The sequence below is a fragment of the Pelmatolapia mariae genome, linkage group LG16_19, assembly GCF_036321145.2.
Source record: "Pelmatolapia mariae isolate MD_Pm_ZW linkage group LG16_19, Pm_UMD_F_2, whole genome shotgun sequence".
In the NCBI taxonomy this organism is placed as follows: domain Eukaryota; kingdom Metazoa; phylum Chordata; class Actinopteri; order Cichliformes; family Cichlidae; genus Pelmatolapia; species Pelmatolapia mariae.
This window is the reverse complement of record NC_086241.1, coordinates 64,121,095-64,148,094: the sequence shown is the minus strand read 5'-3', so window position 1 is coordinate 64,148,094 and position 27,000 is coordinate 64,121,095. Positions and strand designations below refer to the sequence as shown.

Sequence of the window (27,000 nt, the reverse complement as noted above, 5' to 3'; positions counted from 1 at the left end):
TAACATATTAACGACTATGGATCATCTCACATGTTCTTTTGCCTGAACTTTGCTCCATTTTCGGCCTAACCACAGTAAACGGTGCCTCAGTGCTTGTTTACTTTGTACCCACAAAAGGCAGATCATGAGACTTAACGCACAGACAGCACTGGGCATTGTAAGCGTGAGGGTACTCCGGTCTAATGGCGCTGCTGAGTGGGCACATAGGTCGCGATATGTGCAAAGCGATTTACCGCGGCAGGAGCGTTTCCAGTACTGGAAATAAACAGCAAAAGTCGTCTCAATTGGGGCAAAAATTCCAATCCCAATTATCTTGTTAAACACAGAAATCGTGATTATTTAAAATAATTTCTCCCAGACATCAGAAAATAGTGGATTCAATAAATTTTCAAAGAAGATGTGTTGTTAGGCAAAATGATCAAATTAATGCTAAATAGAATGCAGCACAATAATCATTTGCATTAGGTGCAGGTCTCACTGGTGTAAACGAACTGTGCTATTCCTTCATGGGTACATGATACTCCCTTTGTATCAGGAAGCTGGCGTAGTAAAGATCATTTACTGTGGAAGCTGACTGTTCAGACATTTGCATTCTCACGTGTACACTCTGTCGAGTAATTTCGAGAGAGCTTAGAGCCGTGGCCCCGTCAGACAGGAATGAATGTGCGCAGAGAATCAAACACCTGGTCTGCAGTGTTAAATAAAAAGTGTGTGTTTAATAGAAGTGTGGAAATGTACAGCAGCTGCAGCAGAAGGGCAGGTAGATCAAAACACCAGCTTTCTAGTGACCTGAGCAGATTTAAACAGGGGTGTGACAATGACCTGCTGCTGTAGGAGAATTCCCACAGCTGTTCCCTGGGTTATCATTGAGTACAGAGCATGAACTTCATCCTGAAACTGAAGACAGTGCAGAGGGGAAAGCTTAAAAACTGAAGAAGAGAGACACATATGTAAGTGGTAGCCCTGAGAAAAGATGGTCAGGAAGCACTGCTGAGCACAGTGAAGCTACAGGACCACTGAGTCCACATTTAAGAGGTATTGTGCTGTAAGTTGTAGTGTTACCACACCTCCACCTTCCAATCTGCTCATGTCACACTCATTAGGTGAAGTCATTCAGGCTGAGTTGCTGCGCCGCGGCCGTCTGTCACATCAGCTGCCACGTCACACTTTATGTGTCACGTCAGGGACTGATCTGAATGTCCCGTCCATGATCTGAGACATTTAGCAGCTGGCTGCAGAAGGAAAACACAGGAGGGGGCAGGGATTTGGGTACGTGGATAATATCATGTCCTGTTTGTGACCAGATAGCATGGAGGGGTGGGGGCAGGGTTATCTGTTACTGTTCATCTCTTTTTGAAGAAGATGATACCAGCTCCTCCTTCATCTTCCTTCCAGCTGAGACATTTTGTGTGTTGATGCTTTTTACTGTTTATCATCCGTTCTTATAAAACCGCTTCACTCCCGCTCAGACAAAGTCATCAGGTGAGCGTCGACCTCGGCCTCTGACAGAATCCTGGAACACAAACCCACAGTTATACGGTCATACTTTTTCATTCTGCCAACACACACACACACACACACACGGATATATCGAGAACAAGCTCCACATGTAAGCCCTTGCTTTGATCTCAACCTCTGGCTGTTTTTAGTTTTAGGGAATTTCCATTACAACACCGGCCTCTTTTTCTCAAATTATTTAGCAATAACACAACACAGCCGACACATTACCGCCGTTTTAGCGCTTTCAACTTTTTAATCAGCAACGGCCTGCTTCATTTTTATTCTGCAAAACTAATTTGATGCAGCGACTGACTCAAGATCACGTTCTTACTCAAAGCTATCGAGAAGCTTTGTTTCAGAAAAACGCTCACTTGAATTTGGGCTCTTGTGCCGTGATGACTCCGATCTCTAGCTCCGAGGGCTTGAAGTCGATGGACAGAACAGTGGACAGGCATGAGATAGCCGTCTGTTTGGAGACAAAGGGGAGAACTTCATATTTAAACATGATACAGAAAATTAAAGTAAAAGAAAAAAGTTATTATATATGCGTTTATTATACATACATACGAGGGGTGGGCAACTGAGTTCAGCTAATGGAAGACAACAGTCCCAGTTTCTCATGTACCCACCTCTGATATAAATACTTTACCATATTAAAGAGGGTTTCAATAAGTCAGTATCTTTTTGATTCAGAGACCATAGGAGACCATTCAGAGACTGATTTCTAATTCCAACAGGGCTTGTTTGAAATTTTTTTATGTTGGGCCTCCCTGCTGCTGCGGAGTCGGGGAGGTCTGCTTCTCTCCACCCCAGGAAAGAGGGTAACACCACCTGGGTCTGGGTGCAGTTTCCCCCTCCAGGGGCAAGGGTACCTAGACCTGGGGTATAGAGTACGCTTGGGGAGTGTGATTGTGTGTACAGTGTCTATTTATGTCTGTCTCCACGTTGGGTGAGTGCTGAGTAATTGCATATGAGAGCATGAGGGTGGGAATGGATGTTTGTATCTGTGTGTGCCTGTTTGTCTGTGTCTATATGCCAGGTCGGGTATCAGACGCCACCTCTCTAGGGACATCTCAGGCCCTCCAAGGTATGGAGGCCTATCTCCCCCCACCACTCCCCCTGCCAGTGGCAGACGCCCTCAGACATCGGTGCGTTGGTGGTTCTTTGTGTCCGGGGTTGGGCGTCCAGGTACGCACCGGCTCACTCCTGGTGGCTGCTTGTCGGGGCCTGGAACCTGGGGCTCGCTTGGGCCACTTCGGGGGTGGGGTGCCCTCGGCCTCTCGGCCCGGGGCTCAGTCACTCTGGCACAGCTGGCTGCCGGCGGAGCTCACAGGCACGTCACTGCAACCCCCCCTGGCTTCTGCTCCGTGGCTGCTGAGTGACCCCTCATCTGGGGCTCTCCTCGGCTCTTTCGGGGATAGTGGCACGGTTGCCCCTCCGTTGGTCTTCCTTGGTCTCCTTTGCTCTTGGGGCCTCTGGATGTCTGGAGCCTGGATCTCCTCCATACCTGCTTCATGCCCTGGAGGACGGGGCTATGGCTCCCCACACCCTCTAGCAGATCATTACATGAAGTAACCTTTTAAATACAAGCGCGCTCATACTCACAGGTGTACACACGGGTGCTCACACACACAAACTACACCCTTTTTGGCTGCTACCTCAAAGCACACTGTGCGCTGTCGATCTTACGTGCTGCACAATAATATTCAATATTTAGTATTTACTGTTATATTCACATAGATCATCGCGATGATGTTTTTTTTTATATTGCTCTCTTTTTTTTGCTTGTTTTCTCTCTTTTCTTTCTCAACAGGTGATCCAAGTAATTGATATATGTATTTTTTGTCTGTTTGTTTTGTTGGTTTTTGTTTTTTGCCCTTTATCACCGTTCCTCTTCCCCGCTGTTTTTCTTTCCCTCTTTCTTTCTCCCTTTTCTTTTCCCCAGTCATGTCTGTCCCGTGTGTAGCAAGTGAAAATAAAATAAAATAAACAATAAAAGCAAAGGTGAATCAAATAGACCATTACAGCAAGGCTGGGATGGTCCATTTGGCAAAGTAAATCTGTTGGGCATCTTTCTTTGCCTTTAGACAATAATTCTGATGGCAAAAGAACCAAACGGGACAGGCGGAAAAAGAAAAGAAAAGAAATTTTTTTCCAAAAAAAAATCAACAACCTTCCCTAACGTCAACTGGCTTGGAAAACACCAAGCAATTCACTGAAATTACCCCACATAGTCACAGCTATAAAATGCACACACATTTTCTGATACATCAAGAAAAATCACCTAACTCCCCTTACTCGGCTGTCCAGAAAGTATCCTGTAAAATCCCCAACATTCCCGAAGCTCCATAGAGTGGAAACGCCCTGCAGCATTCATCGTTACCGGGCCGTTTTTGGACAAAATTCCAGTGCAACAGAAAAGAATATGGAATTATTTTGTGTATTCTGGTGTATTTTACCTCTATAGTCTGCTCATAGGTCCAGTCCAGCTTCTTCTTCACTTTCTTCTCCAGGAAACTAGTGGCCTCTGTCTGTTTCACTCCGGCTGCTGTGGCCTTGAAGCCGCAGTAGTAGCCAGCTGGATCGCACTTGAACAGCTGTGGGCCCAACTCCTCATCAATCCCGATCACTATCATACCTGCAGGGTGGAATGAAAACAGGAGAGCACAAAAAAGAAAAGAAAGAAGTCATATACGCTCCTTGCACACCACATTTTTAGACACGCAAAAAAAAGGAGAAATTTAACAACTTCCTGCATCAGATTTCAAAGACATTGTGTAAACTGAAGCTTGCAGACATTAAGAAAATGCTCTGAAAAAAGTTTCAATTTCAGTTTTAATACATGGAGTGATATCAAAATGCAAACACACACACACACACACACACACACACTAACACAAATTACGTACAGCAGCCTAGCGGTCTCATCTCTGCGTTCTGGGTGTAAACCTGGGAGATGTCAGCCATGCGTTTGCACAGCATGTCCACGGGCACCTCGTAGCCGTACTTGTACATCCAGTTAGCCGCCTCGTACCGTGCGCGCTGCACCTGAGACCTGCCGTCAGCTGGACAGAAGGAAGGGAAAGAAAATCATGTCACACAAAAGAGCACAAGACAACCACAGAGCAGCTCACATCACTTTAAACTGCCATTTAAAACATTTGCACTCTTACTAATGGGACACGGGCTCGTTTTAATAAATGAATTACTTTGAAGTGATACGGCCCTCGGGTCAGGCATTTCCCTGCAGGAGATCCGACTATGTTCATTTGTGTTTCAGTTCTGTTTAGTTGTGTAATATAAACATTTTTAGTTACAGCTCATCCAGGATCAGTCTGGTCAGATGAAGCTGTAATTTGGGCAGGCTGGAGGCCAGAATTATTTAAGTGCTTTGACTTTTTAAAAACTTAACAGCTGGTATGATATGGTGAGTTGGTCTCATTAGAATTGGTAGCAGGCTCTTAGAGGTAGCTTTCTGCCAACCTTTTTAAGAGCTAGGTGTCTTAACAGGAAGCTTAGTTTAATTGTATATATCAGCATTGTTTTTCCAATACTAGGGTTTGTTGTGGATCATGAGATGAGTCAGATGAGACATTGTTTACTAGGAATAGTTATTGTAGCTTTAATCTGTAAGTGGAAACAGGCAAGGCTATAAGCTCAGGATCACATCTATACCTAAGGTGGGAGTACTGCATGGTGGGGACTTTCTGGACCTTCTGATTAAGAGTTCTTCTACCACCTCTGTTTAAGGTTACAGGTTAGTTATTTTCCAGCTTAGCTTTGTTGAATCAACAGAGCTACGCCATAGTGGGCACTTAAACTTGTGTGTTCGAGCATATTCCTGGCTGAGTGCTTACATGGACTGCTAGAGCTTTGAAAAAGAGAAAATGCCATGTGTACACTGCTATTATTGCATTACAGTTAATAATATTATAGCCAGAGACGTCAATCCTCCTCCTGAATGTCAGCAACACAAAAGAGATGTGGGTTGACTTAACATCATTAACATCATGTGGACAGCTACAGGTACTTTGGTGTAAACTTGAGTGACAGACTGGACTGGAGAACAGTGATGCTGTGTACAAGAAGGGGATGAGCAGATTTTACTTTCTGAGGAAGCTCAGACCGTTTAGTGTGCGGCAAGAGGTTGGCTATCTACCAGTCTTTGGAGTTACATGGATAAGGTTAACTGGTAGTTCTAATTTGCCCCTAGGTTTGAATGTGAGTGTGAATGGTTGTCACTCTGTGTGAGCTTTGTAACAGACTGGCGCCCTGACCAGGATGTACTTCTCGCTAGGATAGGCTCCAGGCCCTCTCTGTGAATTGGATAAGTGGAAGAAGATGGATGGATAACTGTTGTATATAAAATTTTGTGCTACCTAACATAATAATGCCTTCATTATGGGCTTGCATACTTCTAACCATGCTGTTTTTATTACACTATTTGAATTTCTATTCTTGTGGGATCAATAAAGTATCTTTAATTTTTCTAATTTTCTGTGTTTACACAGCACGTTTACTACCAAGCAGATCGATCACAGTGTTGTTGATTGTTTTTCTGGGTATGTACACATCCAGCTGTGCCACTGCCGATTCATGATTAGATGAAATCAACCTTTATGTAGGCAGAGGCTGACATTAACTTGTTGTCTTAATATGTTGCTCTTAAAGGTTTCATCGGCCCCGAGACTGGGAATCTCCAGGATGTGCTGGAGCAGGAGAAGAAGCAGTACAACCTTTGTGGTTTAGTTTTAATTGCATATATCAGCAGTTTTTCCAGTACAAGCATCTGTTGTGGAACATAAGTCAGATGAGACACTGCTTACCAGGAATAATCAGTTTCATTATTTTTTCCATTCATTTGTACTTTAGTGTGTGATTTCATCATGCGACTTTTACCCACTGTTATGTTATTATTCTATTAATGTTCAGTCCTTACGAGCTTGTGTGCAGTTTCATCTTAAATTTTTTTTAATATAAACCATAAACCTGCCACAGATTATTGATGAATATATGTGTGTGTGGCTAAATCTGGCACTTTAATGACAGACCTGAGTTTTCATATTAAACACTGCCGCTTCTTAAATAAAACCCACAAACAGAAACAGATGTAAGCTTCACATGACCCTCATCTGTTTACTCACAGACAGTGCTGTTTGTCTTGTCTTTTTCCTGTACTTAAATCTGCTCTTCTTTGTTCTACAACCTTTATTGTCGACTGAAAAAACAAATTTTTTTATACACTCTGTCTCAAATTTCAAGCAAGTGTTTATGTGCAGTTTCTGGAAATGTCTTGGTGTTCTTCTGCAGGCTTAGCTGCAGAAGAAAAAGTGAAAAAGTTTGCATTATTTGAAGTTTAATTTGTAACTCAGTAAATCTGAATAGTCTGCAGGAAAGAAGAGGATAACTAAAATGTGCGGCTGCAACATCATGAGGAAAGTATATTGCAACTTCAGTTACACTATATTACCAAGACTAGCTCCTGAGAGTGATTCATTCTTTCACAAATGTTTGCAGAAGCAGTCTGCATGTCTAGATTTTTTACACCTGTGGTCATAGAAGTGATTGGAACACCTGGATTCCTTGATTTCAAATGGGTGAGTGAATACTTTTGGCAATATAGAGTATATCTGTTACCTTAACTCCAAATCACAACTCTGCTAATACACTGGAGGCTGCATCAGGGCCAAATCAGCCCATTTTCTTATTATTTTATACAAAAACAACAAAGAAGACTGGAGAAAAAAAGCTTAACATTGTCCCCCACAATAAGAGTAGATAATAAGCTCCCTGCTGCTTACCAGTCATGCCGGTCATAACACATCCTATGTTCTCTGTGATTTTGAACAGGTGTGTGACTGTCGCAGCGTCCAGGAGCTTGTCCTGAGGAAAACACAAAGAAAGGCGCCCCTAACAGATGAACTCACCACATGGGCCACCATCGATACACCAATCAAAATGTCGTTTTAGGAATCGGATCACACGAATGTGAAAGAAACGCAAACTCACAGGAACTTTCTTCTGCGTCACGACCACAGCACAGTCCTTCCCTCTGACAGCCACAGAGGTCAGTCCGCCCTGGTTTATCGCTTTAAAGGCATACTCTGAAGAGTGAAGAGAGGCAGGCAAAATGAAATATACACAAACGTCATGACTGAACATTTAAAAAAAAAGTAACAAACTAGCTACTTGTTCTTCTTATCAGTAAATTGATGATGATTGTTAATGACCTGTAAATTTCACTTCCTGGTGTCACAAATACATCACTCTTTGAGGTGCCGATAAAGAAAGGCACCTTTTACTTATTTTCTTTTTCATTTTGCTTCTTCTCTTTCTTCAGTGCTAAAACATCCCTGTCAGATTCTTTTGACAAAATATTTCCATATCTTCATGATCAAACTGAAAGCAATTATAACTCACACAAGAGAATGAGGAAACTATTTGTTATATGTTATTCAGTTCTTTACATTTGCTTACAGAGTTTCCTTGTTTCACTTAGCCTTTAAATAGAAACACACAAATTAACGCATTATAATTTATTAGAGTTATTATGATTTTGTGTTTTTCTTTCTATTAATTTGAAATTTTGTTTTCAAGTTCTTGTAGTTCAGTTTCCAAACTACAGTTATTTGTTGAATTTTTTGTTATTTGGCTGTGATGTATAATTTGGAGACGTGGCACTGAAAAATGGGCCAAGCTGGAGATGCTCATATTTTCATCCCAGAAGATTAAAAATGAGTACATCAGAGGGACAGCTCAGACTGTGGTTTGGCGACAAAGTTAGAGAGGCAATGCTAAAATGGTTTGGACATGTACAGAGGCAAGATAGTGGATACATTGGGCAAAGGATGCTGAAGACGGAGCTAGCAGGCAGGAGGAAAAGAGGAAGACCTCAAAGAGGATTCATGGATGCAGTGACAGAAGACATGCAGAGATCTGGTGTGACAGAGTAGGATACTAGCAACAGGGTGAGATGTGGATCTGCAAAAGAACAAAAAATGACTAATGCACATTAATGCATGCTGCATGTTCGACTCCCCTGCTTTAAGAAGTTTAGAGAGATGCTGTTAGAATAAAAACAATACTCATATAAACACATGCGCATGCGTGGTCCTCCCGGCCTATGGACCTTAAGCTAGAACTAAAGTTTAATTTAGTCTCCTTTATACATTATTAGCTAGCTTTTACTAGTCTATAATTGCAGCTGCCTGAAATGTTTTGCTTTAATGATATGACTCATTAGTTGCTCCGTTAAGTCGGATTAACTGCCTCACTACATTTATTTAATTTTCATAATAGCTATTTTCTTTCCACACTGCCCTGTGGTGACATATTTAAACAGCCTTGAGCTTTGTGACTAGCTGCTGTTAGCTTGTTAGCAGGCAGTGATGACAGAGCAAGTTAAGGTTCTGTTCGGTTCTCTTATTACTGACCGACTTGGTAGAGCCTTCCCTCCGGGGAGAAGATGGTGATGTGCCGGTCAAACCCCGCACTCGACCCCCGGGACATGACGGCAGGAAATAATTGAGGTAAAGTGGTCTAGACCGAATCTGAAACTAAACTGAGGTAAAAACAGAAGCAAAACATGGCACGATTCTGCACCGGAAGCAGACGAGAGCTTTCATATCCGGGTCAACTGTCTGTAGTTTTTGTATTTTTATTTGTAACAAGGAGTAGTTCAATCAGGTGGTGTATTCGTAAGTATACAGTATCAAAACTTTACTCAATATCACAAACTACTATTATTTTAATTTCTTTTACTATCTCGGAGCAATAAGACTATATTTCTTGACAATTACAGAATATGACGTTTGTGCAATTTTCTTTTTTGGAGTAAAGAGAAAACCTAAAAGTTCTTCCCTAAAAGGCCTTTTCACCGGCTACGGATGAAGATTTAACCAATCCTTATCTGTTAGTGTTAGATTTGCTTTCTTTTGCGTTTGACCTTTAAGAAGGAATGTTTCCCGAGAGATTGTGTACATGAATAGATTCTGGAAACTTGAGAAAATTCAAATTATATTCAAACTTGTGCTGCACAATTAAAGTTGTACTTTTTTAGATTTTTTTTTCTTCAGGTTAATATTTTATAAGAAAGTGTTTGGGTTTTTGTATTTGGTTTATATTCTGAGTAAAAACCAAATTGTTCCAAGCAAGATATGAGATAATTACTTATTTATTTTTTGTATTTCTGTGAATGGGGGACTGTGTATAAAAATAGCTGTAATTCCTAAGCAGTTAATGTAATAAGTCTGCACTTCAATCACATCTTGATTGTTTGATTTAAAGTCCAATGTTAGTGGATGCACATAGCCAAAATTAGAAAAATTACATTTGTTGTACATCTTGTTCAAATATCCATGGATCTGGCTGTACCTATTATCTAATATTTAATCATATTAAATTGAAATATGATTAAAACAGTGGAGACACTGCAGTGATGGTAAATGTTTATTTATAGGTCCACAGTTTAATTAAAAGTCTTCAGTACCAGCATTTTTTTAATATTCCAAACTGTAAAAAAGGACAGTCTTCAGAGCTTTTTGTTGAGACACAGCCAGTGCTGTGGTACTTCATAGGTGCTCCTGTCCTCTGTGTCATCATAAGGGATGTGCCATGAGTTTTCTCCTGAGGTTTGGACAATGGTGTCGTAGCTGGGAATACTCTGGGAAAACACACAAACGAAAACAGAGTTAATTTTGTGATGCTTCCTTCTTTGAGCCTTGACCCTCTCTTCTCATGGTCTCATTCCCCACCTGAAATCGGACCCTCCTGCTCGCTGTGACGTGCCCGTCCACCACCAGTTGGTGCCCTCTCTGCCACTTGAAGAAGAGCCGCCTGGTGGCTCCATCTGGCAGGCAGGCCTTGTGGTCCCTCATCAGGTCCCTGCTCACAAACCGACAGTGGTTCCCAGAGTGCAAAGTAGCGTACAACAGGAAGGGGTCATCCTCTGAACTGAAAAGCACAAAATGCAGAAAATAAGCAGAGCTCTACATCTGAATTCATAGCCTGTGTTATGGTTTCCTGTATATGTCAGCCACCCAGATTGTGTTGCAGCACCCACAAACACATTTAAAGAGGATCTTTTGATTCTTGGATGATTTTTAATGACATCTTTTTTTTCTTTTTTCTTTTTTTTTTTGCTTGTATGCTGCCTTTTAAACAGGCAGGTATTACATCAACTTAAACACATCGCAAAACAAATAAATTTCTAAGGTGTTACATTTATCCATTTTCTGCTGCTTATTCGGGTCAAGAATAGTAACTCAGGGCTCCCTCTCTTCAGCCACCCCCTCCAGCTATTTTGGAGGGACACCAAGGTGTTATCAACCCAGCCAACAGATGTAATCTCTCCAGAGTGAGCTGGTTGTGCCCTGAGGTCTCCTCCCACTGGGACAGGCCCAAAACATCTCATCTATGAGCCATCCTAGTCAAATGCTGAACCACCACTGCTGAATTCTCTCCAGAGTCTACTCTGAGCCCCTCCCAAATGACCCAGCTTCTCACCCTGTCTCTAACACAACCTATTTATATTTACAGCTGCACCCTTTAGGGATCGCCACAGCAGATGACCTTCCTCTACCTCACCCTATCGCTAACACCCTCTTCTATCACACCAACCCTCTGTATGTCCTCCTTCACTACAACCATGAATCTTCTCTGTGGTCTTCCTCTTTTCCTCCTGCCTGGCTGCTTCATCTTAACTTCCTTTGTACAGAATAGCCTCTATCCCTCCTCTGCACATGTCCAAACCATCTCAGCCTCAGGATACCGAGGAGGGGACTCAGGATGACCCATTTATGTCTATACAGCCACAAGCTGTGGCTATATAGACAGATTGCATTGTAGGTTTGCACAGTGCTTGTTGAGACAATGTCTTCAAGCCAAGACAGGCATCCCTTAAGCGTAAATGTAAAAACTCTGTTGGTCTGCATCTATTCACCATGCAGGAATGTCCCGCTTTGGCCTATTCCAGGACAAAGAAGGTCAGCAAGATAGTTTGAGAAGATGGTATTCAACGAGCCATTTCTACATCTGTGTGTGAATCAGTGAATCCTGCTACTAGCAAGCCTGAGACCAGCCGAAAGCAACAACTCTCAGTGCTAAATATGCAATGTTGCTCTAACATGACAAAGGAAAGCTAATGAAACATCTACAGTCCGTAAAGATGTTTTTTAAAACAATTTTCCATCATACAACAATTGTCTGTTTCCCCAGCAATGCCTTCCAGATCCTCCTGGGATCTTCCCAGGTCTGGATATCTTTCCAGTTGGATGTGCTGAAAAAAAAAAAAACCCTCCAAAGCGAAGGCACGAGGGAGAAGCACCTCAACTGGTTTCTATTAACACAAAGGAGCAGCAGCACTACTCCAGGCTTTCCTCCGATCTCCAAGCCTGGCAGGCATTCTAGGGATAAAACTTCACCTCTCTTCCTACCCTGACAGTCTGAGACAATGTCCACATTTCTGCTGACTCTACATTTGCCAGCCGACCTTATAATCCACCTTTGCATCATTGTGAATAAAGATCCCAAGACACCTCAACTCCTTTGAGGCACAAACTCTCCCCCCCAAACCAGAAGGAGCAATCCACCGTTTTCATCCCGGCTGCTAACCACCCAGCGCATGCTGAAGGTCGTGCTCCAGTGAAGCAAACAGATTATGCAACCGATTATTTTCATGAAGCAGTAAAAACAGTTACTGATTACCGTTTTACAGAGTAACTAGTAAACAGGAACATTCCCAGCACTGGTTTCCTGTCTATCCAATGGAACATATTTCATGCTGTTCTTTTTATATTATCGTTATCATTATTATTATCATAAGATGCTCACATGTTGTCGGTAAAGAAACAATGGGCCTTCTGCTGGATGAGGTTCATGTTGTGCCTGTCCCAGGATCTGGAGGGCCGCAGCATGTGTTTCCTTCCCAGCACCAGGACAGTCAGGCCCTGACGGTCGACGAGCTCTGACACCACCACCAGCAGCTGAAACACACACATATATGCCTTTCTTTATATTCACTTTCAAAACAAGAACATTAATTAATAAAAATAATTACTAAAATGATGGCCAGGATTTGGTCTACAATGCAAGCAGCTGATCCCACATGAGGGCAATGAGCTTTTGGGGGTGGGGTGGGGGGGGTTATACGTTTTACATCTGGAAAAGCTGGCAGTTAGAAAGGACGTGTAGGTCCAGAAAGAGTCATTAAAGACATACAACATAAAAATTACATACATTTGGATGTGCATACACATACATTTGTGTATTTATTTTCCTATGAGTGGGCCTACATAGGCTCATTGCCTCAATAAAAATGAAGTAAAATGTCTGTGTACTGTGTAATGTTTACTTCTTTAAGCTCTACAAACAGACATCTAAAGAACTGGCAGCCACCGGACAAGATGCTTTGTTACTGGAAGCTTTATAGTTTCTATTTCTAGTCTGAGTAGCAATGACTAGTCATGGCTGAGCAAGCTTTAGATAACCAGACTGTAAAAACAGGAATGCACTGGCTGAAATGCCAATTTAGGGTTTTATTTGCTCCTTTAAATGTTTCGACACTCAGAGCCGTCTACTCCCCAGTAAATTATAGTTAACACAATTAACTTCATTTGAATAGTTTTCTGCCTACAAATGGAAAACTACAAAGCCACATTCTCTGATTTCACTGGAACATTTTTAACCCTGGAGAACCCATGGGGTCAAATTCGGCTCTGACCCCATGGGTTCTCCAGGGTTAAACTTTTATCTGCAACTCGCCTTGCACGTGCTCGTCTTACAATAACAATAAAATGAGAACATGAAAAATGAAAACTGCAACAAAATAAAACTACATAGGAAATTTCTTTAGTTTCATTTCATTTCTGTTAGCCTATAAATATGGTACCAGTAGAGTTGACCACAATGTCACCCCTTTACAGGAGATTTATACTTCTGCATTAAATCTACATCATAAAAAAAGTCCCGGCCTTTTATTTGCATCTATATTGGCTGACACTGTATACAAAAAACCAGGACATAACTACAAAGTAATTAACACATAATGTACCCACACAAACATTAATGCTGGCAGTGCTGTCGGGTACTTGAGTAGGCTACGCTGCGGTCTCTACAAAGATCAACCTCAAAAGTCTAAATCAGCCGTTTCTTTGTAAATATTTGTTGATATTTGCAGTTGGGAAAGAGCAGCCAAAGCTGCAGGCCGCTCACAAATATACAACGATGTTTCCAACATTTCCAGTGTTTCTTGTCTCAACTTCACTGTCAGCAATGTCTCTCAAAACTATGTGTGAAAAATGTTGTTTATAAAACAGTTTCTGATGTTCAAGCTGCAAATAAACAATGCACTGTTTATCTATTTGCAGCCATTCAGCTTGTTTCAGCTCAGTGAGCTGATAGCATGTATGCAGTCGTCCAGAACTCTGAATAGTGAATTCAGCAGGTAATTCATATTGAAGCAGTACGGCTGTCCTCCAGTTTCCTTTGAATAATATGCTTGATGTAAATTTCGATCTCTTTTGCATTTATTTTCATAAATTATTTAACTTTCCCACAAACTAGATGACTAGATAGGGAAATAGGCTCATCAGTCTGTACTTTCCTTTGTCTTGCAGCCACATATGTGAGAAAATTGGGGCAGAATAAGCCATCACACACTCACATCCTGACAGACACATGTAGGCAGGCTGACAAGTACTCTCATTACTGTTAAAATCAGGTACTGGGCAGTTTTACGTGCATCTCCCACATGCATGCTCTAAAAAAAACAAAAAACACACACACACACACACACACACACACACACACACACACACACACACACACACACTGCAGGTTGACTCATTCTGTGACTGGCAGAAAAGCCCCTGAGTTGGACAGATATGCATGTAGGAAGAAACCACTAAAATCAAGACTGTGTAACTATGTGTTGAGTGCAGATTTACACACAGGTCAGACCCTGTGTGTAAATCTGCATCTCACACTTTTAATGCATGTGCACCTGTGCATATTCTTACCGTCTCTGACTGCTTGCTTTTGTCCTTGTTGATATTTGCAACATTAAGCCCATCTACAACCACATCAAAGGCCGGCTTCCTCTTCACAAACAACTTGAACCGCTGCAGCTCCTGAACAGACACACAAACAGACAGAGAGAAAGGAGAATTATTATATGTAAAGAAAGCGATATGTAGGGAAATAACAGTCAGTGGAGGAGTTTTTATAAAGAAAGTGATCCACGAAGGTAAAACAGGTACAACACAAAAGGCATCTAACTTAATTGTTCACAAAAACTTACACAAAAACAGCACTGAAAATCAGAGAAGTACAACAGTGAGTGTCTACAGCCATCTGTAAAACATGGTGGAAGCTCTATTGGGGTTTAGGTGGTATTTTAGGCAGTGGTGTTAGGCATCTTGTCAAAACTGATGAAATTATGATGTAAAAAAGTACCATGAGATTATAATCCACCATGCAGAATTATGTGTAAATTATCTGATTAGCATTAGCTTGAGTTCCCAGCATGGCAATGATCCCAAGCACACTATCAGTGCAGTAAAAGCACACCTGGATAGGAAAAACACAATGAAACAGCAGTGTGCGATCATCTGAAAGCAACCAACATCGGTCCATTTGTACTTCAAGACCATCCGAGAGTATTTAATATCTAATATTTTATTAAGTTGAACTAATTAGCAGCTAACTGTGTCCTGCACCCATACAGTTTGTGGCAGGTTTGCAAGAATTAGCCAGTAACCTCTTCATCAAGCATGGGCAATTCTGGCTCCAAAACAACAACAACACAGGAGCCAAAAAGCTTCACAAACCAGCGGATGACATCGCAGTAGCTGCATCCATTGTTTATGTAAAGTCTATGTTATGTTCAGCAAAAAGCATAGTTGCCCTCTGTGCAATGTTTCCGATTGATAATTTGACCTGAGAGTACGGTTAATGTGCAGAAAACATCTGCAGAGGTTTCTAACAACATCATAGATGGTTAGTTTGCTCCTGAGTCAAAGAGCGTATCTGAGCTCCACCTGTGAGCTGATGGTTGGCTGATTTTCTCACCAACTGATCAAAGGCCTGCCAGTAATAAATCAACCTGGACTTTCCTTCCCAGCAGGCAGATGGCAGAGTGCCAGCTAGTCCTCTGTGTTAACATAAGGTTTAATAGCATATTCAGATAATCCTTATCAATAATAGATAATCATGTTTTGTTTTGTTTTGACCTTTTAAGCTGCCTCAGACTAGTCAGACTAATATGTTAGCCCTTGGTGAGCCCTTATCATTACTACACAGAAATCTAAGGACATCTGCAGCTGTTTTCATAACACCCAAAACATGCAGACCACAGGGGAGGTAAAAAGCTCCATCTATGCAGAATTTGTTCAATTTGCATTTCTTATAAATTTCACACTACATTTTATGTTTTTTTATGCACCACTCAGATCAAAACTTTTAAAAACTCTCAGGCAGCTTTGTGCCATAACAGGAAAGCTGCTCTGAACCTGCATGGGAACCTGTCAGTGCTTTCAGTTTTCACCAACAGCAATATGGAAATAGGCTGCTGTGAATTCCCCTGGAGTGAATTGTGATTGCATCCACAGTATCATGAACGCACATTAAAATGAGTGTTTTTAATGTCATGATCTAGATTTTTTTTTAAAACTGCCACATGCTCTTATTTATGCTCTTATTAATTGTGACTGCCTAAACACACCAGGCATACTCACTAATTCATTCTGCAGCAATGTTTGATTAAGAAGAAAAGGAAGAAAGACAATAAATGAAAGCCGCAGACGAGCAAAGAATACAAGGAGAAGAAAAGAGAAAGACAAAGTCCAGTATAATTATCCAGGGACTTTCCAGAGCTGATATGTGAAACCAGCTCACTGTGCTGCTGTGGATTACACGACTACACACACACACACACACACACACACACACATACATGCATAAGCTTATAGTATCACTTAAGTGCCACCTTTATTACACAAAGCACAGTAGGGTTCTGTAAACATATCCAACAACATTCGCACTGAGCTGTGTCATGTGCACATAATTAACTCTATCAATTTCAGCTCAAACACTATTTAAAAAAAAACTTCCTGCTGAGTTTAGTTTATCTCACTTCTCAGTTATCTCACTTCTGACACTTGTCATCATTTCCCCCTTTACATTTTGATTGGTGTCTACATTTTACATCTGCTTATGCACCAAATAAATGTTTAAGATTAAAAGAGCCGGTTTATGTTGACTGCGTTTTTCAGCCAGCCACATTCTGCACAGTCCAGCAGCACAGCTCTGCAGTAAAAGTCCAGACCATAGAGCCATGAACCAACAAAAGCAACAAAGGAGGCATTGAATTGTTCAGTAGTTGAAATCCTATATGAGTACTAATGATGACGTGCCCCTGCATGAAGCAAACAATCTGCTTTTTCATAAAACACAGCCTAGACTGTGCTATTTCACATTATGTTAAAGCGTACTATAGCCACAACACACCAAAATTCTTGTCAAGTAGAGAACAGAAACTGTATTCTATTATCTCTAATTTCCTGCTTTTTTTAAATATATATTAATGTGAAAAATTTGCACTAGCGAACTGAAATTGAGTTAATTTAAAAAGCAGAAGATGCTGCTGTGGGAAAATTTGTTTGGAATTTTCAAGCTTCCGCTCTTGATTTGGTGGCTGAAGCTTGGACAAGTAGCCACGCCAGAAAACAGAAACAAAAACCGCATCCTCGTATATATGCTCATCTGCTAGTATTTTTTTTTTTTTTTGTTAGGTACAGCAGTTCAGCTGCTTGTTAACACAAATATCTAACCTGACAATCATAAGAAACTCATTGCTTTCGGGCATGTAGACAGGGCCAAGATGTTCAAGAAATTCAAATCATCAGAATGAGGAAGAAAGGTGATTTAAGTGACTGTGAAGGTGACATGACTGTAAGTGCCAGACAGGGCGATCTGAGTATTTCAGAAACTGCAGATCTGCTGGGATTTTCCCACACAATCATCTCGAGGGTTTACAGAGAATGATCCGAAAAAGAGTAAATATCCAGTAAGCTGCAGCTCTCTGGATAAAAATGACTTTTTAATGCCAGGGGTCAGAGGTCAAAATGAGCAGACTGTTGATAGGAAACAACGGGAACTGAAAAAAAACATTCATGACAACCAAGGAATGCAGAAGAGCTTCTCTGAATCCACAGCATGTCAAACCTTGAAGCAGAAGGGCTGCAGCAGCAGAAGATCACACCAGATGCAACTTCTGTCAGCGAACAGCAGCTGCAGGAAGCTGAGGCTATAATTAACACAGGCTCACCAAAACTGGACAACAGAAGACTGGAAAAACATTCCCTGTTCCGATAAGTCTTGATTTCCAACGGTAGGATCAAAATAGGGCACGAACAACATGAAAGCATGGATCCATCCTGCCTTGTGTCAAAGGTTTAGGCCAGTGGTTGTAGTGTAATGATTTGGGGGATATTTTCTCAACACAATTTTGGCCCCTTAGTTCCATCTGAGCATTATTTAAACACCACAGCCTACTTGAGTATTAAAGCTGGATGTAAAGCTGACAAATCTGCATCCCCTGTGTGACCCTGTTGTGGAAATAGGGAGAATTCAGGCAGTTCTAAATGCAAAAGGAGCACTAGAAAGGTGTAGCTACTTAGGTAGCCCCGTAGTACTAACTGAGTTAGTACTAGGTTAGTATTATCATCTTCCATTAATCACTAAAAAAAGACCTTCTCTGGACCAGCTTATGTAATCAGAATAAGCTAATGTGGTGATCTCACCAGGTTAAAAGAGACAACCTCTGTGACACTGAAAAGTCTGACTTTAGGCTCAATACATGTCAAACTCATAACTGAGTGGTGGCCAGAAGCTTAAACACAAATGAACAAACCAAAAATGGCTCCTGCAGCGAGGCTCTGCATTAAAATCATGCTAATGTTAATTTTTTTTTTAAATTAAAAACGGGGTTAGTGCATTCTGAGTTTATTCACAGCGACTCTCTTTGTGGATAAAGGGATGTGTTGTTGCATTCTCTGCTCTAATAGTGAATCTTTGACCTCTGCTATCTAAACATATATGAGTGCTATTTGAAAAGAAAACAGACACTTTGTTTTTTTTACTAGTTATCACCAAACTGCCGCCTTTCTTCCCCTTTGTGCTGATGCCCTTCTTTTCCCCCCTTTTCCTTCCTTCACGAGTTGCTTAACTCTCCTCTGAAGCACTCTGTTTGCCCTTGAAATAAACTGCCTTAAATGGGGAATTAACAAAGTTCATTTAAACTGTCTGTCTGCTCAGCAGGAGGTAGCTGTGGGCTACGTTCACATGGCCGTCCGCATGCTGGAAATTCCCTTAATTGAACCAACTATAACTGAGCCAAAAAAAGGACACAAGAACATGTGCAAAGCGAGCCCTATTTTAATAATTTAAATATGTCATATTATTAACCACACATTGCCGGTGTTGCCCAGTTTTTTTGTTTTTTTTTAAATAAACTTCATTTTATGTTTACTTTAATTGCATTATTAAAAAAGGAGTACATTCCAATCCAATGAAAAGCTTGTGCCTTGGCTCTCCACACAGACGCTGCACATATGCATGCACAGCAAATAAGGCTCAACACAGCCATAATTCAGCGTTTTAAGCTTGTTTGTAAGTGCACTGCTGTCTGTGTCTGCTGCTGTCTGTCTACATATTTGGAGTCACATAAAGAATCCAGCTGAATGCATGTAAATGATCTGATTTTCATTTCATGTTACTTGGAAAATTCACAAAACAGAAAAAAAGCCAAACATTCCCCTTAAACAAATAAATTCATGGGAAATGGGATCATTTACTTTGTTGCCAAGAACCTCACGCACATACACAACATCAAGCTATAAGCACAAAGGCAGCGGGGAAATGTCTGTGCAGGCTATGTTTACAGGTAACAAAGTCCACCTATCTCCTCTGAAGCTCACAAATACGCCCTTCATTTGTTTAGTTCATGTGAAAATTGAGTGGAAATTTTAAATAGTTAAATCACCTTGCTCTGAATTGGGTGGGTGTTTGCCTATCACCGAAAGCAAAAACTACAACCTCTGTTATTTTCCTGTTTATTCAATTTAATCAATTAGCTAAAGTAAGCTAATTAGCTGTGTAAATATGTAAATCATCTTCGCAACTTCCACTGAAATAAAGAGGAAGACTGACCTTGTGGCCAACCCACATGACTTACTTTTGTACAGAAGGTCTTTGTCAGCCATCCAATTCATGGTCACCGGTGGGCTGGAGCCTGTCCCAGCAGCCACATGGCTAGAGGCAGGGTACACAGTAATTGCCCATAGGTGTAAATTTGAATGTGAGTGTGTCTCTGTGCTAGCCCTGCAGCAGACTGGCGACACGTCCAGCGTGTACCCTGCCTCTCGCCTTGCTTATCCAGCAAGACAAATCTCATTCTGCATATATTCCATGAACATGAATTGGTAGTAAAAGAGTCTGTGTGCAAACTGGTCTGTTGCACTGCAAATAGTTCAGCTTCTGCACAATTTAAGCAAACAACATATAATATGTTAATTAGTGAACTATAGAGGTGCTGGCTGGGTCTCAGTGAAGCTCACTGCCGGCTCACAGTCGTTTAAATCATCTTCTTTAATCTCTAGTTCACGCTGCAGACAAAAGTAGCCCACATATGATATTTCTGGCTTACATGTGACTCATATCTGGTTTTTCACAACAGCATGAACAGCGCAAATCACATGGAATCTGATCTTTTGTGTTCTAATTTGGGTCATTTTCATATTAGCCTACATCTGATAAAAATTAGTTGGGGTTTTTTTTTTTTTTTTTGCGCAATGCAATCTCATGCAACTTTTGTCCCTCACCTGGCCTAAAGTACTGTGCACAAGTCTTGGGGCACTTCTTATTATAGAGAAAGCAACAGTGAGTAAAAGCTGGTGGAGGCTCCATCATAATTTGGTGCTGCATTATAGCAAAACTGATGAAATTATGAATGCAGTAAAGTACCATGAAATTTTGATTCACTGGCAATACTATCTGAAAAGCGTTCGATTGGCAAGAGCTTCATTTTTAAGTATTGCAGTGAATGCAAACACACTAAAAATCCAGTAAAAGCATACCTGGAAACAGACAATGAAACAGTATCAGTCATGGATTGGCCTCCAAGGAGGCTGGACCTCAACATTATTAAAGCAGTGTGGGGTCATCTAACTGAAGCAAAGCCTAGAGAATTATCCCTGAAGCTTACTTAAAGAAAGACAGTTCTATGTGCAAGCCATTGTTTAATTCAATTCAAAGTGGTGCACAGATCCCACTTCTCAAAATCCAGATTATCTCGTATCCATCCTGAAATCACTCCATATTGTGACAGATGCAAAACTGCTGAAGCCTCACTGATCCACATGTACTGGTCTTGTCCCAGTCTTGTTCAGTTTTGGACAGAGGTTTTCCATACCCTGTCCAGAATTCTCAGTGTGACGCTGACCCCTGGTCCCCTTCTTATTCTGTTTGGTATCAGTGGGAATGAGGCGTTTCTACCGGCCTCTAAAAGACAGGTGCTATCATTCTGTTCGGTGTTAGCCAGGAGGGATATTCTACTGAGGCGGCAGGATGTGGCCCCTCCCAGTCACAAACAGTGGTTATATGACCTCATGTTGTGTCTAAAACTGGAAAAAAAATGTTTTTTTTCTTTTTTTTGTTATTTTCCTTTTTTTTTTTAGAGCAAAGTGTATGGGCTAATTACCCCGAATGTACAGATCATCTCCAATCCTTTTCTCTTTTTGTTTATATGTATAAAGGAAAACTCTCAATAAAAAGATATTGTTTAAAAAAAAGAAAGAAACTTAAGGTTCAGGCTGAGCTGAAGAATAAAACCCATAAGTCTCTGCAATTACTTCTAATTTTTCAGGAAAAATATCTCAAGACTGCAATGTCTCAAGACTTTTGCACAATACCATAAATGTCTTGCCACAATAGTCTCGTGGAAAGACACTGAGAGATATAATTAGCCTAGCAGGATAAACAGTAATTAATTTTTTCTGGGCCAGTAAAAGTCTGATCGACTGCTGAAGTGGCTGAGTGGGGAAAACATGTTATGCTGTTATGCAACGTTATATAATTTACTGCTGAGTCAGAGAACACAGCAAACCAGAGAGAATTGGATTTATAAAATCATTAAATGAGAACATTTTTGCCGTATTGTTAAATCATATGATGAAATTTTACAGTAGGTACGATTATCCGACAGTGGCCACAGTTAAGAAGTTTTGTGAGTGTGTGTTGAGATGCTTTCATGGAGGCTTGTTTCTGCCACTGAAAACAAAATTTTTCTTCCATGTATGAGTTAACAATTTGAGTTTTTGATTATAAGATTTTAACTAACCAACTCAAACTTCTGAGAGAATAACTTAAAATTCTAAAAACTTGAAAAAGCAGCTCCCACTGCCAAAACTGCCTCTTTATCATTGCCCCCATTTGTGGTCCGATCAAAAATCAACTGTCTTTTCCTGCACATTAAGCGTAAATGTTCACTTTAATGGTCTTTGTGCTTACTTCTGTGGAGCAGAATGGCCTTTGCGATGTATTTTTTATTGTCTGGAGTCTGATTTTGGCCAAATTTACAGGATAAATCCGAAAAAACTGCTGTGATTTAAGTTTCGCATAATCTAACTTAATTCTTATCTATAAATCAGGAATTGAAAGTACAGCTTCCGGATGACTGGCTGTCTCTGATAATATTATCCCATTAACATTAAAAAAAACCAAAACAGACTGCAAAGGCCAGAAAACCACAAAGGATGTGGTGATAACAGAACTGTATCCTCCTCTGTGGTTAATTATTAAAAATCAGAGTCATACAGCCCAGCTTAGGGAAATAATCAATAAAGTCTTGGAACCAGGGGGACAGACAGCTGCCCCACTGCACCTAAAAATGTCTATAAAACTTGAAACACAGAGCTATTCTTTTGACCAGCTCAGACTCTGCCAGCTTGATGTGCCAGCCGGTGTAACAATGACGCCATCTAGCAAAAGACAGCAAGAAAACAGCTGAGAAACTAGTGCACCAAAAAATCTAGTTTCAATATTTTACTTTACTTTTAGTTTTCAAACATCTACATGAATTAACTGTTATTATTTTTTTAATTAGAAAGAAGAAAACATCAATGGGAGTCATAATTTATCACGCATAACAGAAGTGTTGCAGATCTAAATTAGAAACTGCGGTAAAATGAAACCAATATAACTGTTTTATAAGGTGTTACAGGTGTGCAACTGCAAAAAACACACCATTGTGCCCCAAAGATAAGTGGTTGCTAGGCAACATGACACCATCATTCACAAACACTCACACAGATTTTGTGTATTGTAGTAATATTAGCATTTTCTACTTTTCTACTAAAAAAAACTAGGAAAAGGAAGAAAAGAGTAGAAAAGAAAAAAATGAGCAAATGTAAAAGAAAAACAGAGTAAAGTGACCAAAAGGAAACAAAAACAGCAAAGCTGAGGTGGAAGAGGAAAGTAACAGGTCAAAGGAGACAAAGAGAAAAAAGAAAAGAAAGGAAACATTATTAAGAAAAAAAAATATTTAGGTTTGTATTAAGTTTTTAAAACATACTTGTGTCTCTTTATGTTAAATTACGTGAATACTTAATTCACGGGTTGAGATAATGGCATTAAAAATACTGGAGTGGTGGGAGACGTTCACTGAAACTGAAAGACTACAACGAGGCCTTACTGCAGTCTGATATGAGCCAGGTGGGTCGTGATGAAGGGAGGACGTATAACGACAGCATTGCATTTAAAAAACGCAAAAAACAGCAACTGTAGGACACTCGTTTAGGAAAAATGTCCATAGTTTCCATTAACAAGGTTCATTTTACACACTTTATTTTCCAGCTGTTTCCAATAAAGAAGTCTAATCACACAACAAAATCTGTTACAGCAGAGTCTGTAAGGCAACACCTGTGATAGGCAGGTTGACCACATGTTCCTCTCTTTAGCATTGTTATCCTTCATTCCACATTTCTTCTAGTTTTTATCTGACACTTTTCTAAAATTTTGATTTTTTTGAAACGGCTGTGGTGAAAAACGGTTAATCTATCTTTGCAGCCTTATTTACAGAGTCTACACAGACCTTTGTGGAATATGAAAAGAACAACCACAAACGCCTCTCTGATCACACCCCCCCAACATTAAATCACTCTAACTGGCAGCAGCACTACTCCCCCTAGTGGTGGCGGGGTGTACAAAGAAAAATCTCATCTCGCTCTTACAGGATGTTTGAATGTTCTTTTTTCGAGCTGCTTCTTTATGTTTACAGCTGTTTGTTTGTCACGTAAACATAACAATAAATGATAATAAATTAAAGTTTAAGGTCCCTGTGTGTATGTGTGCGTTTCACCTCTGGAGTCGTCTTGGTGAAAATATCTTGTCCCTCAATGATGTCGGTCATCACTCTGTCTTTAAGCTGCTGGTACTCCTCAGCAGTCAGCTGGATGGACTCCAACTCAGACCCACAACTCCTACATACTCCCCTGAACACATGCACACACATATATATGTTTAAATGACACACACTATCATAATGGAGGTACGTACACACATCAGAAGTGGTTTTTATTACTTCGGGATGGCGGTCGTCCAGTTGCCTGTCCATTCCTGTCCTGTCAGGCTGATTTTGGGAAGGAGCACAAGGAGAATATACACTAGGGTGATTATATTCAACATGTTGAGGTTTGCCTTTAATACACGTCACATTGAAAATAAATGCAGGAGAAAAAAGAAAAATCACATTTTTAGAAACTGGATTTGTTTTGCATGCATGTGCTTCCCTATCATGGTCCTACCTCTCAAACCAGCTCTTGATGCTGCTGGCGAGGCTCTGCTGAGGGTAGATCTGGTTGTTCCTCATGTGCAGCAGAATTCCCAGGTGCCTCTCCTGCTGTTCAGCCTGTGACATGGCAGTCATTCCCTCTTCTCCTTCCTTTTTCCCTGCCACTTTAAACAGAGTCTCCCATGTCTCCTGGTGAGGACTCAGTCCATTGTCGATTAGCTCATCATAAAGAGCCCAGGCAGTGCTTGTGTCGCCGTGCTTCATTGCCGCCGCGATGACGTCGCCATAGTTGCGTGGTGATGGACTAAAAGTCTGTTAGTAAATAAAATCAGGTGATGATTATGGAGGAAAAGCGTGCTTCACCTGTGAGTTCGCTCACATTTGAAACAACCTGAAATATATAAAACTACCTCACTAATATCACGAAATCAACCATCGTCATCTGCAGATGACAAAGTTCAATTCAATTCTATTTTGTTTATATAGTGCTAAATGACAACAACCTTTGAATCAAGGTGCTTTACGTTCTAAGGTAAAGACCCTACAATAACACAAAGAAAACAGAGAAAATCACAACAAGTATACAACCCCCTACGAGCAAGCCGGTTCAGGTTTGTTCAGGCTGAGAAAGTTTATCTCAAACCACGATTGAACATTTATAAGTTTATCAGAACTGAACAGAAGCATGGCTGCTTGGTTTGTATAGATAAACAGATATGTAGATTATCTGCAAAGCAATGAAAGGAGATGTTATACTTTTAACCACAAGGGAAGCAAAAGGGACCCACTTTAGAACCCTGAGGTATCCTGCAACTAAGGGGGAACACCAGGAAAAAAAGGAGTGAAAAAGTGTAAGAAATTAATTTTAAGCCTCAGAAAAACAACTATTAGGTTAATATTTAGCTTAGCAAATGACAAACACACGTGATGAATTCTGGCCTAAACTAAAATTGCATTTTTTTCTCACTGAAATACTTTTTCATAAGTTTAATTTTCTCCTAAAAAAAACTGCTTACTTTCTTGAGCTCCTGCAGGATGTTGAGAGCCTCCCTCCACCTCGCAGTCCGGCTGAAGGCTTTGATAAAAAGACTGGAAGCTCCTGTGTCCAGAGAGGGGAAACTTCCCCGCATGATGTCATAGACGTCGAACACCTCAGCGTCATGGCCGCTGCTCACACACAGCGTCAGGTATCGCAGTAGCAGCTCGTAGGACAGTGTGCCAGTCTCCGTGGCTACAAAAGTCAGCAGGGACCTGAAGAGGAGGATTTTAAATGAAAGTAACATGGAGCTTTTTCAGTCCTTTAATGCTCTCACCGCAGCATTCTGGATTAAATGAAGGATTTTCAGGAAGCTTTTAGAACAGCGACTGATCTAAAATGCCTTTAAGGTTCCTCACAGCTCCACTGGAAGTCATCCAGAGTCAGTATCTGTTTAATCACCGTAGGGGTAAATAAAATCTTTCATTTAACTCTTACTTGGCAACATCCAGCTCGCCCCCAGAGGTGAAGAGAGCTTTCATCATTTGGATTTCAAACCGAGGTGGATTTCCCTGAGACTCCTTCAGCTTCTTCCACTCATTGGAAGGGAGCGGTTGCTCAGGAGGCTGCAGCCTTCCTGTAAAACATCCAAATAGTCATCCAAACACATCATGAGATGTTAAACATCTGAAGAGAGGTGGTGATGCATGCTCACCTGCTCCCCTGGCTGACCTACGTTCAGGCTCCTCTTCATCCTTATCCTCACAGACCAGAGGCGCCCTCCTCCTCAGTATATCCGCCGTCCTCTTCGCCGTTCCAGCAGCAAACACAGATTTATGGATTCTCTGCCAGGGAGCAGACCTCTTATCTCCTCCTCCATTCACTGCACCATCCTCTTCACCGCTTCTGATGGTGCTGTTTCTAACCCCACCCTGCCCTTCAGTCTGTCCACTGCTGCTTCTGTGTGTCCGTCTGACACCCAGGGTGAGGCTGGGCTCTCTGCTGCACACAGAGAGAGCCCAGGGAGGTTGTAATGTGGAGAAAGCTGGACGTCCATGTTGGAAAAAGAGCTGCGAGGACTTTAGAGATGTTCTGACTTTCAGTATGAAGGTAGAGGCCATGTTTGGATGATTATAGCGAGTGATTTATGAGCACAGCAGCTGTAATCCCACTTTAAATTTAAACTGTTTTATTTCTCATACGCAAACTAAGCACACAGCTGACACATGACGTGAATTACATGAGCCTGCAGGTGACACCAGAAGCTCACCTTCCTGTTTCTACGCGTCCTTCAAAGGCTCTCCCGCGCTCTCGTTTCGTCCATAAATCTGCATAACTATAAAACTACAAATACACCGCCTGAGGAACTCATTCAGCTCACATCCTTCTACAAAACACACCAGCAAGAAGGCATGAGTGGAGTCGCACACCTGACGTCATCAACATTAGACAACGTCGTTTGTGAGGTATCAAGTTTTTCAAAATAAAAAAGGAAAAGTCATCACCCATTGATCATGAGAATAATTTTAGTTATACATTTTATAGTTATATATTTATTTAACTTTTACATTTATTTTATTTACATGTAGCTTTTGTATCATTTTATGTCCAGATAATTTTCAAGAACATAGGCGATGTGCAGAGCTGGAGTAAATGCAGAGTGATAGAGTTAATAGTG

At 40.9% G+C, this 27,000-nt stretch overlaps 2 protein-coding genes across 2 annotated transcripts; both read right to left on the bottom strand.

Moving 5' to 3' along the window:
• Nucleotides 1-696: 696 nt before the first annotated feature.
• Nucleotides 697-9,107, bottom strand: psma6a (proteasome 20S subunit alpha 6a). Its single transcript, XM_063497209.1, has 7 exons — nt 8,934-9,107; nt 7,510-7,604; nt 7,302-7,383; nt 4,410-4,565; nt 3,960-4,138; nt 1,872-1,966; nt 697-1,513 (listed from the first exon to the last, which is right to left on the bottom strand). Exons 1-7 carry the CDS (start codon nt 9,007-9,009, stop codon nt 1,456-1,458), a joined length of 741 nt encoding a protein of 246 aa, XP_063353279.1. The 5' UTR covers nt 9,010-9,107; the 3' UTR covers nt 697-1,455.
• Nucleotides 9,108-9,940: 833 nt separating this feature from the next.
• prorp (protein only RNase P catalytic subunit) lies at nt 9,941-26,757 on the bottom strand. The gene is made up of 10 exons (XM_063498468.1): nt 26,038-26,757; nt 25,821-25,959; nt 25,363-25,597; nt 24,360-24,658; nt 24,137-24,184; nt 23,915-24,047; nt 14,517-14,627; nt 12,331-12,482; nt 10,254-10,452; nt 9,941-10,162 (listed from the first exon to the last, which is right to left on the bottom strand). The coding sequence occupies exons 1-10, from the start codon at nt 26,441-26,443 to the stop codon at nt 10,031-10,033; spliced, it is 1,854 nt and encodes a 617-aa protein (XP_063354538.1). The 5' UTR covers nt 26,444-26,757; the 3' UTR covers nt 9,941-10,030.
• Between the last annotated feature and the right edge of the window lie 243 nt (nt 26,758-27,000).

Coding starts and splice junctions, on each gene's coding strand:
- psma6a (XM_063497209.1), bottom strand. CDS start 9,009: ATGTCCCGGGGGTCGAGTGCGGGGTTTGACCGGCACATCACCATCTTC. Junction 4,566..7,301: donor TGTTATGACCGGCATGACTG/GTAAGCAGCAGG, acceptor CCTTCTGTCCAG/CTGACGGCAGGTCTCAGGTG. Junction 1,514..1,871: donor GCACAAGAGCCCAAATTCAA/GTGAGCGTTTTT, acceptor TTTGTGTTCCAG/GATTCTGTCAGAGGCCGAGG.
- prorp (XM_063498468.1), bottom strand. CDS start 26,443: ATGGCCTCTACCTTCATACTGAAAGTCAGAACATCTCTAAAGTCCTCG. Junction 25,960..26,037: donor TAGGTCAGCCAGGGGAGCAG/GTGAGCATGCAT, acceptor GATGTTTTACAG/GAAGGCTGCAGCCTCCTGAG. Junction 24,185..24,359: donor ATCAAGAGCTGGTTTGAGAG/GTAGGACCATGA, acceptor TCCCAAAATCAG/CCTGACAGGACAGGAATGGA.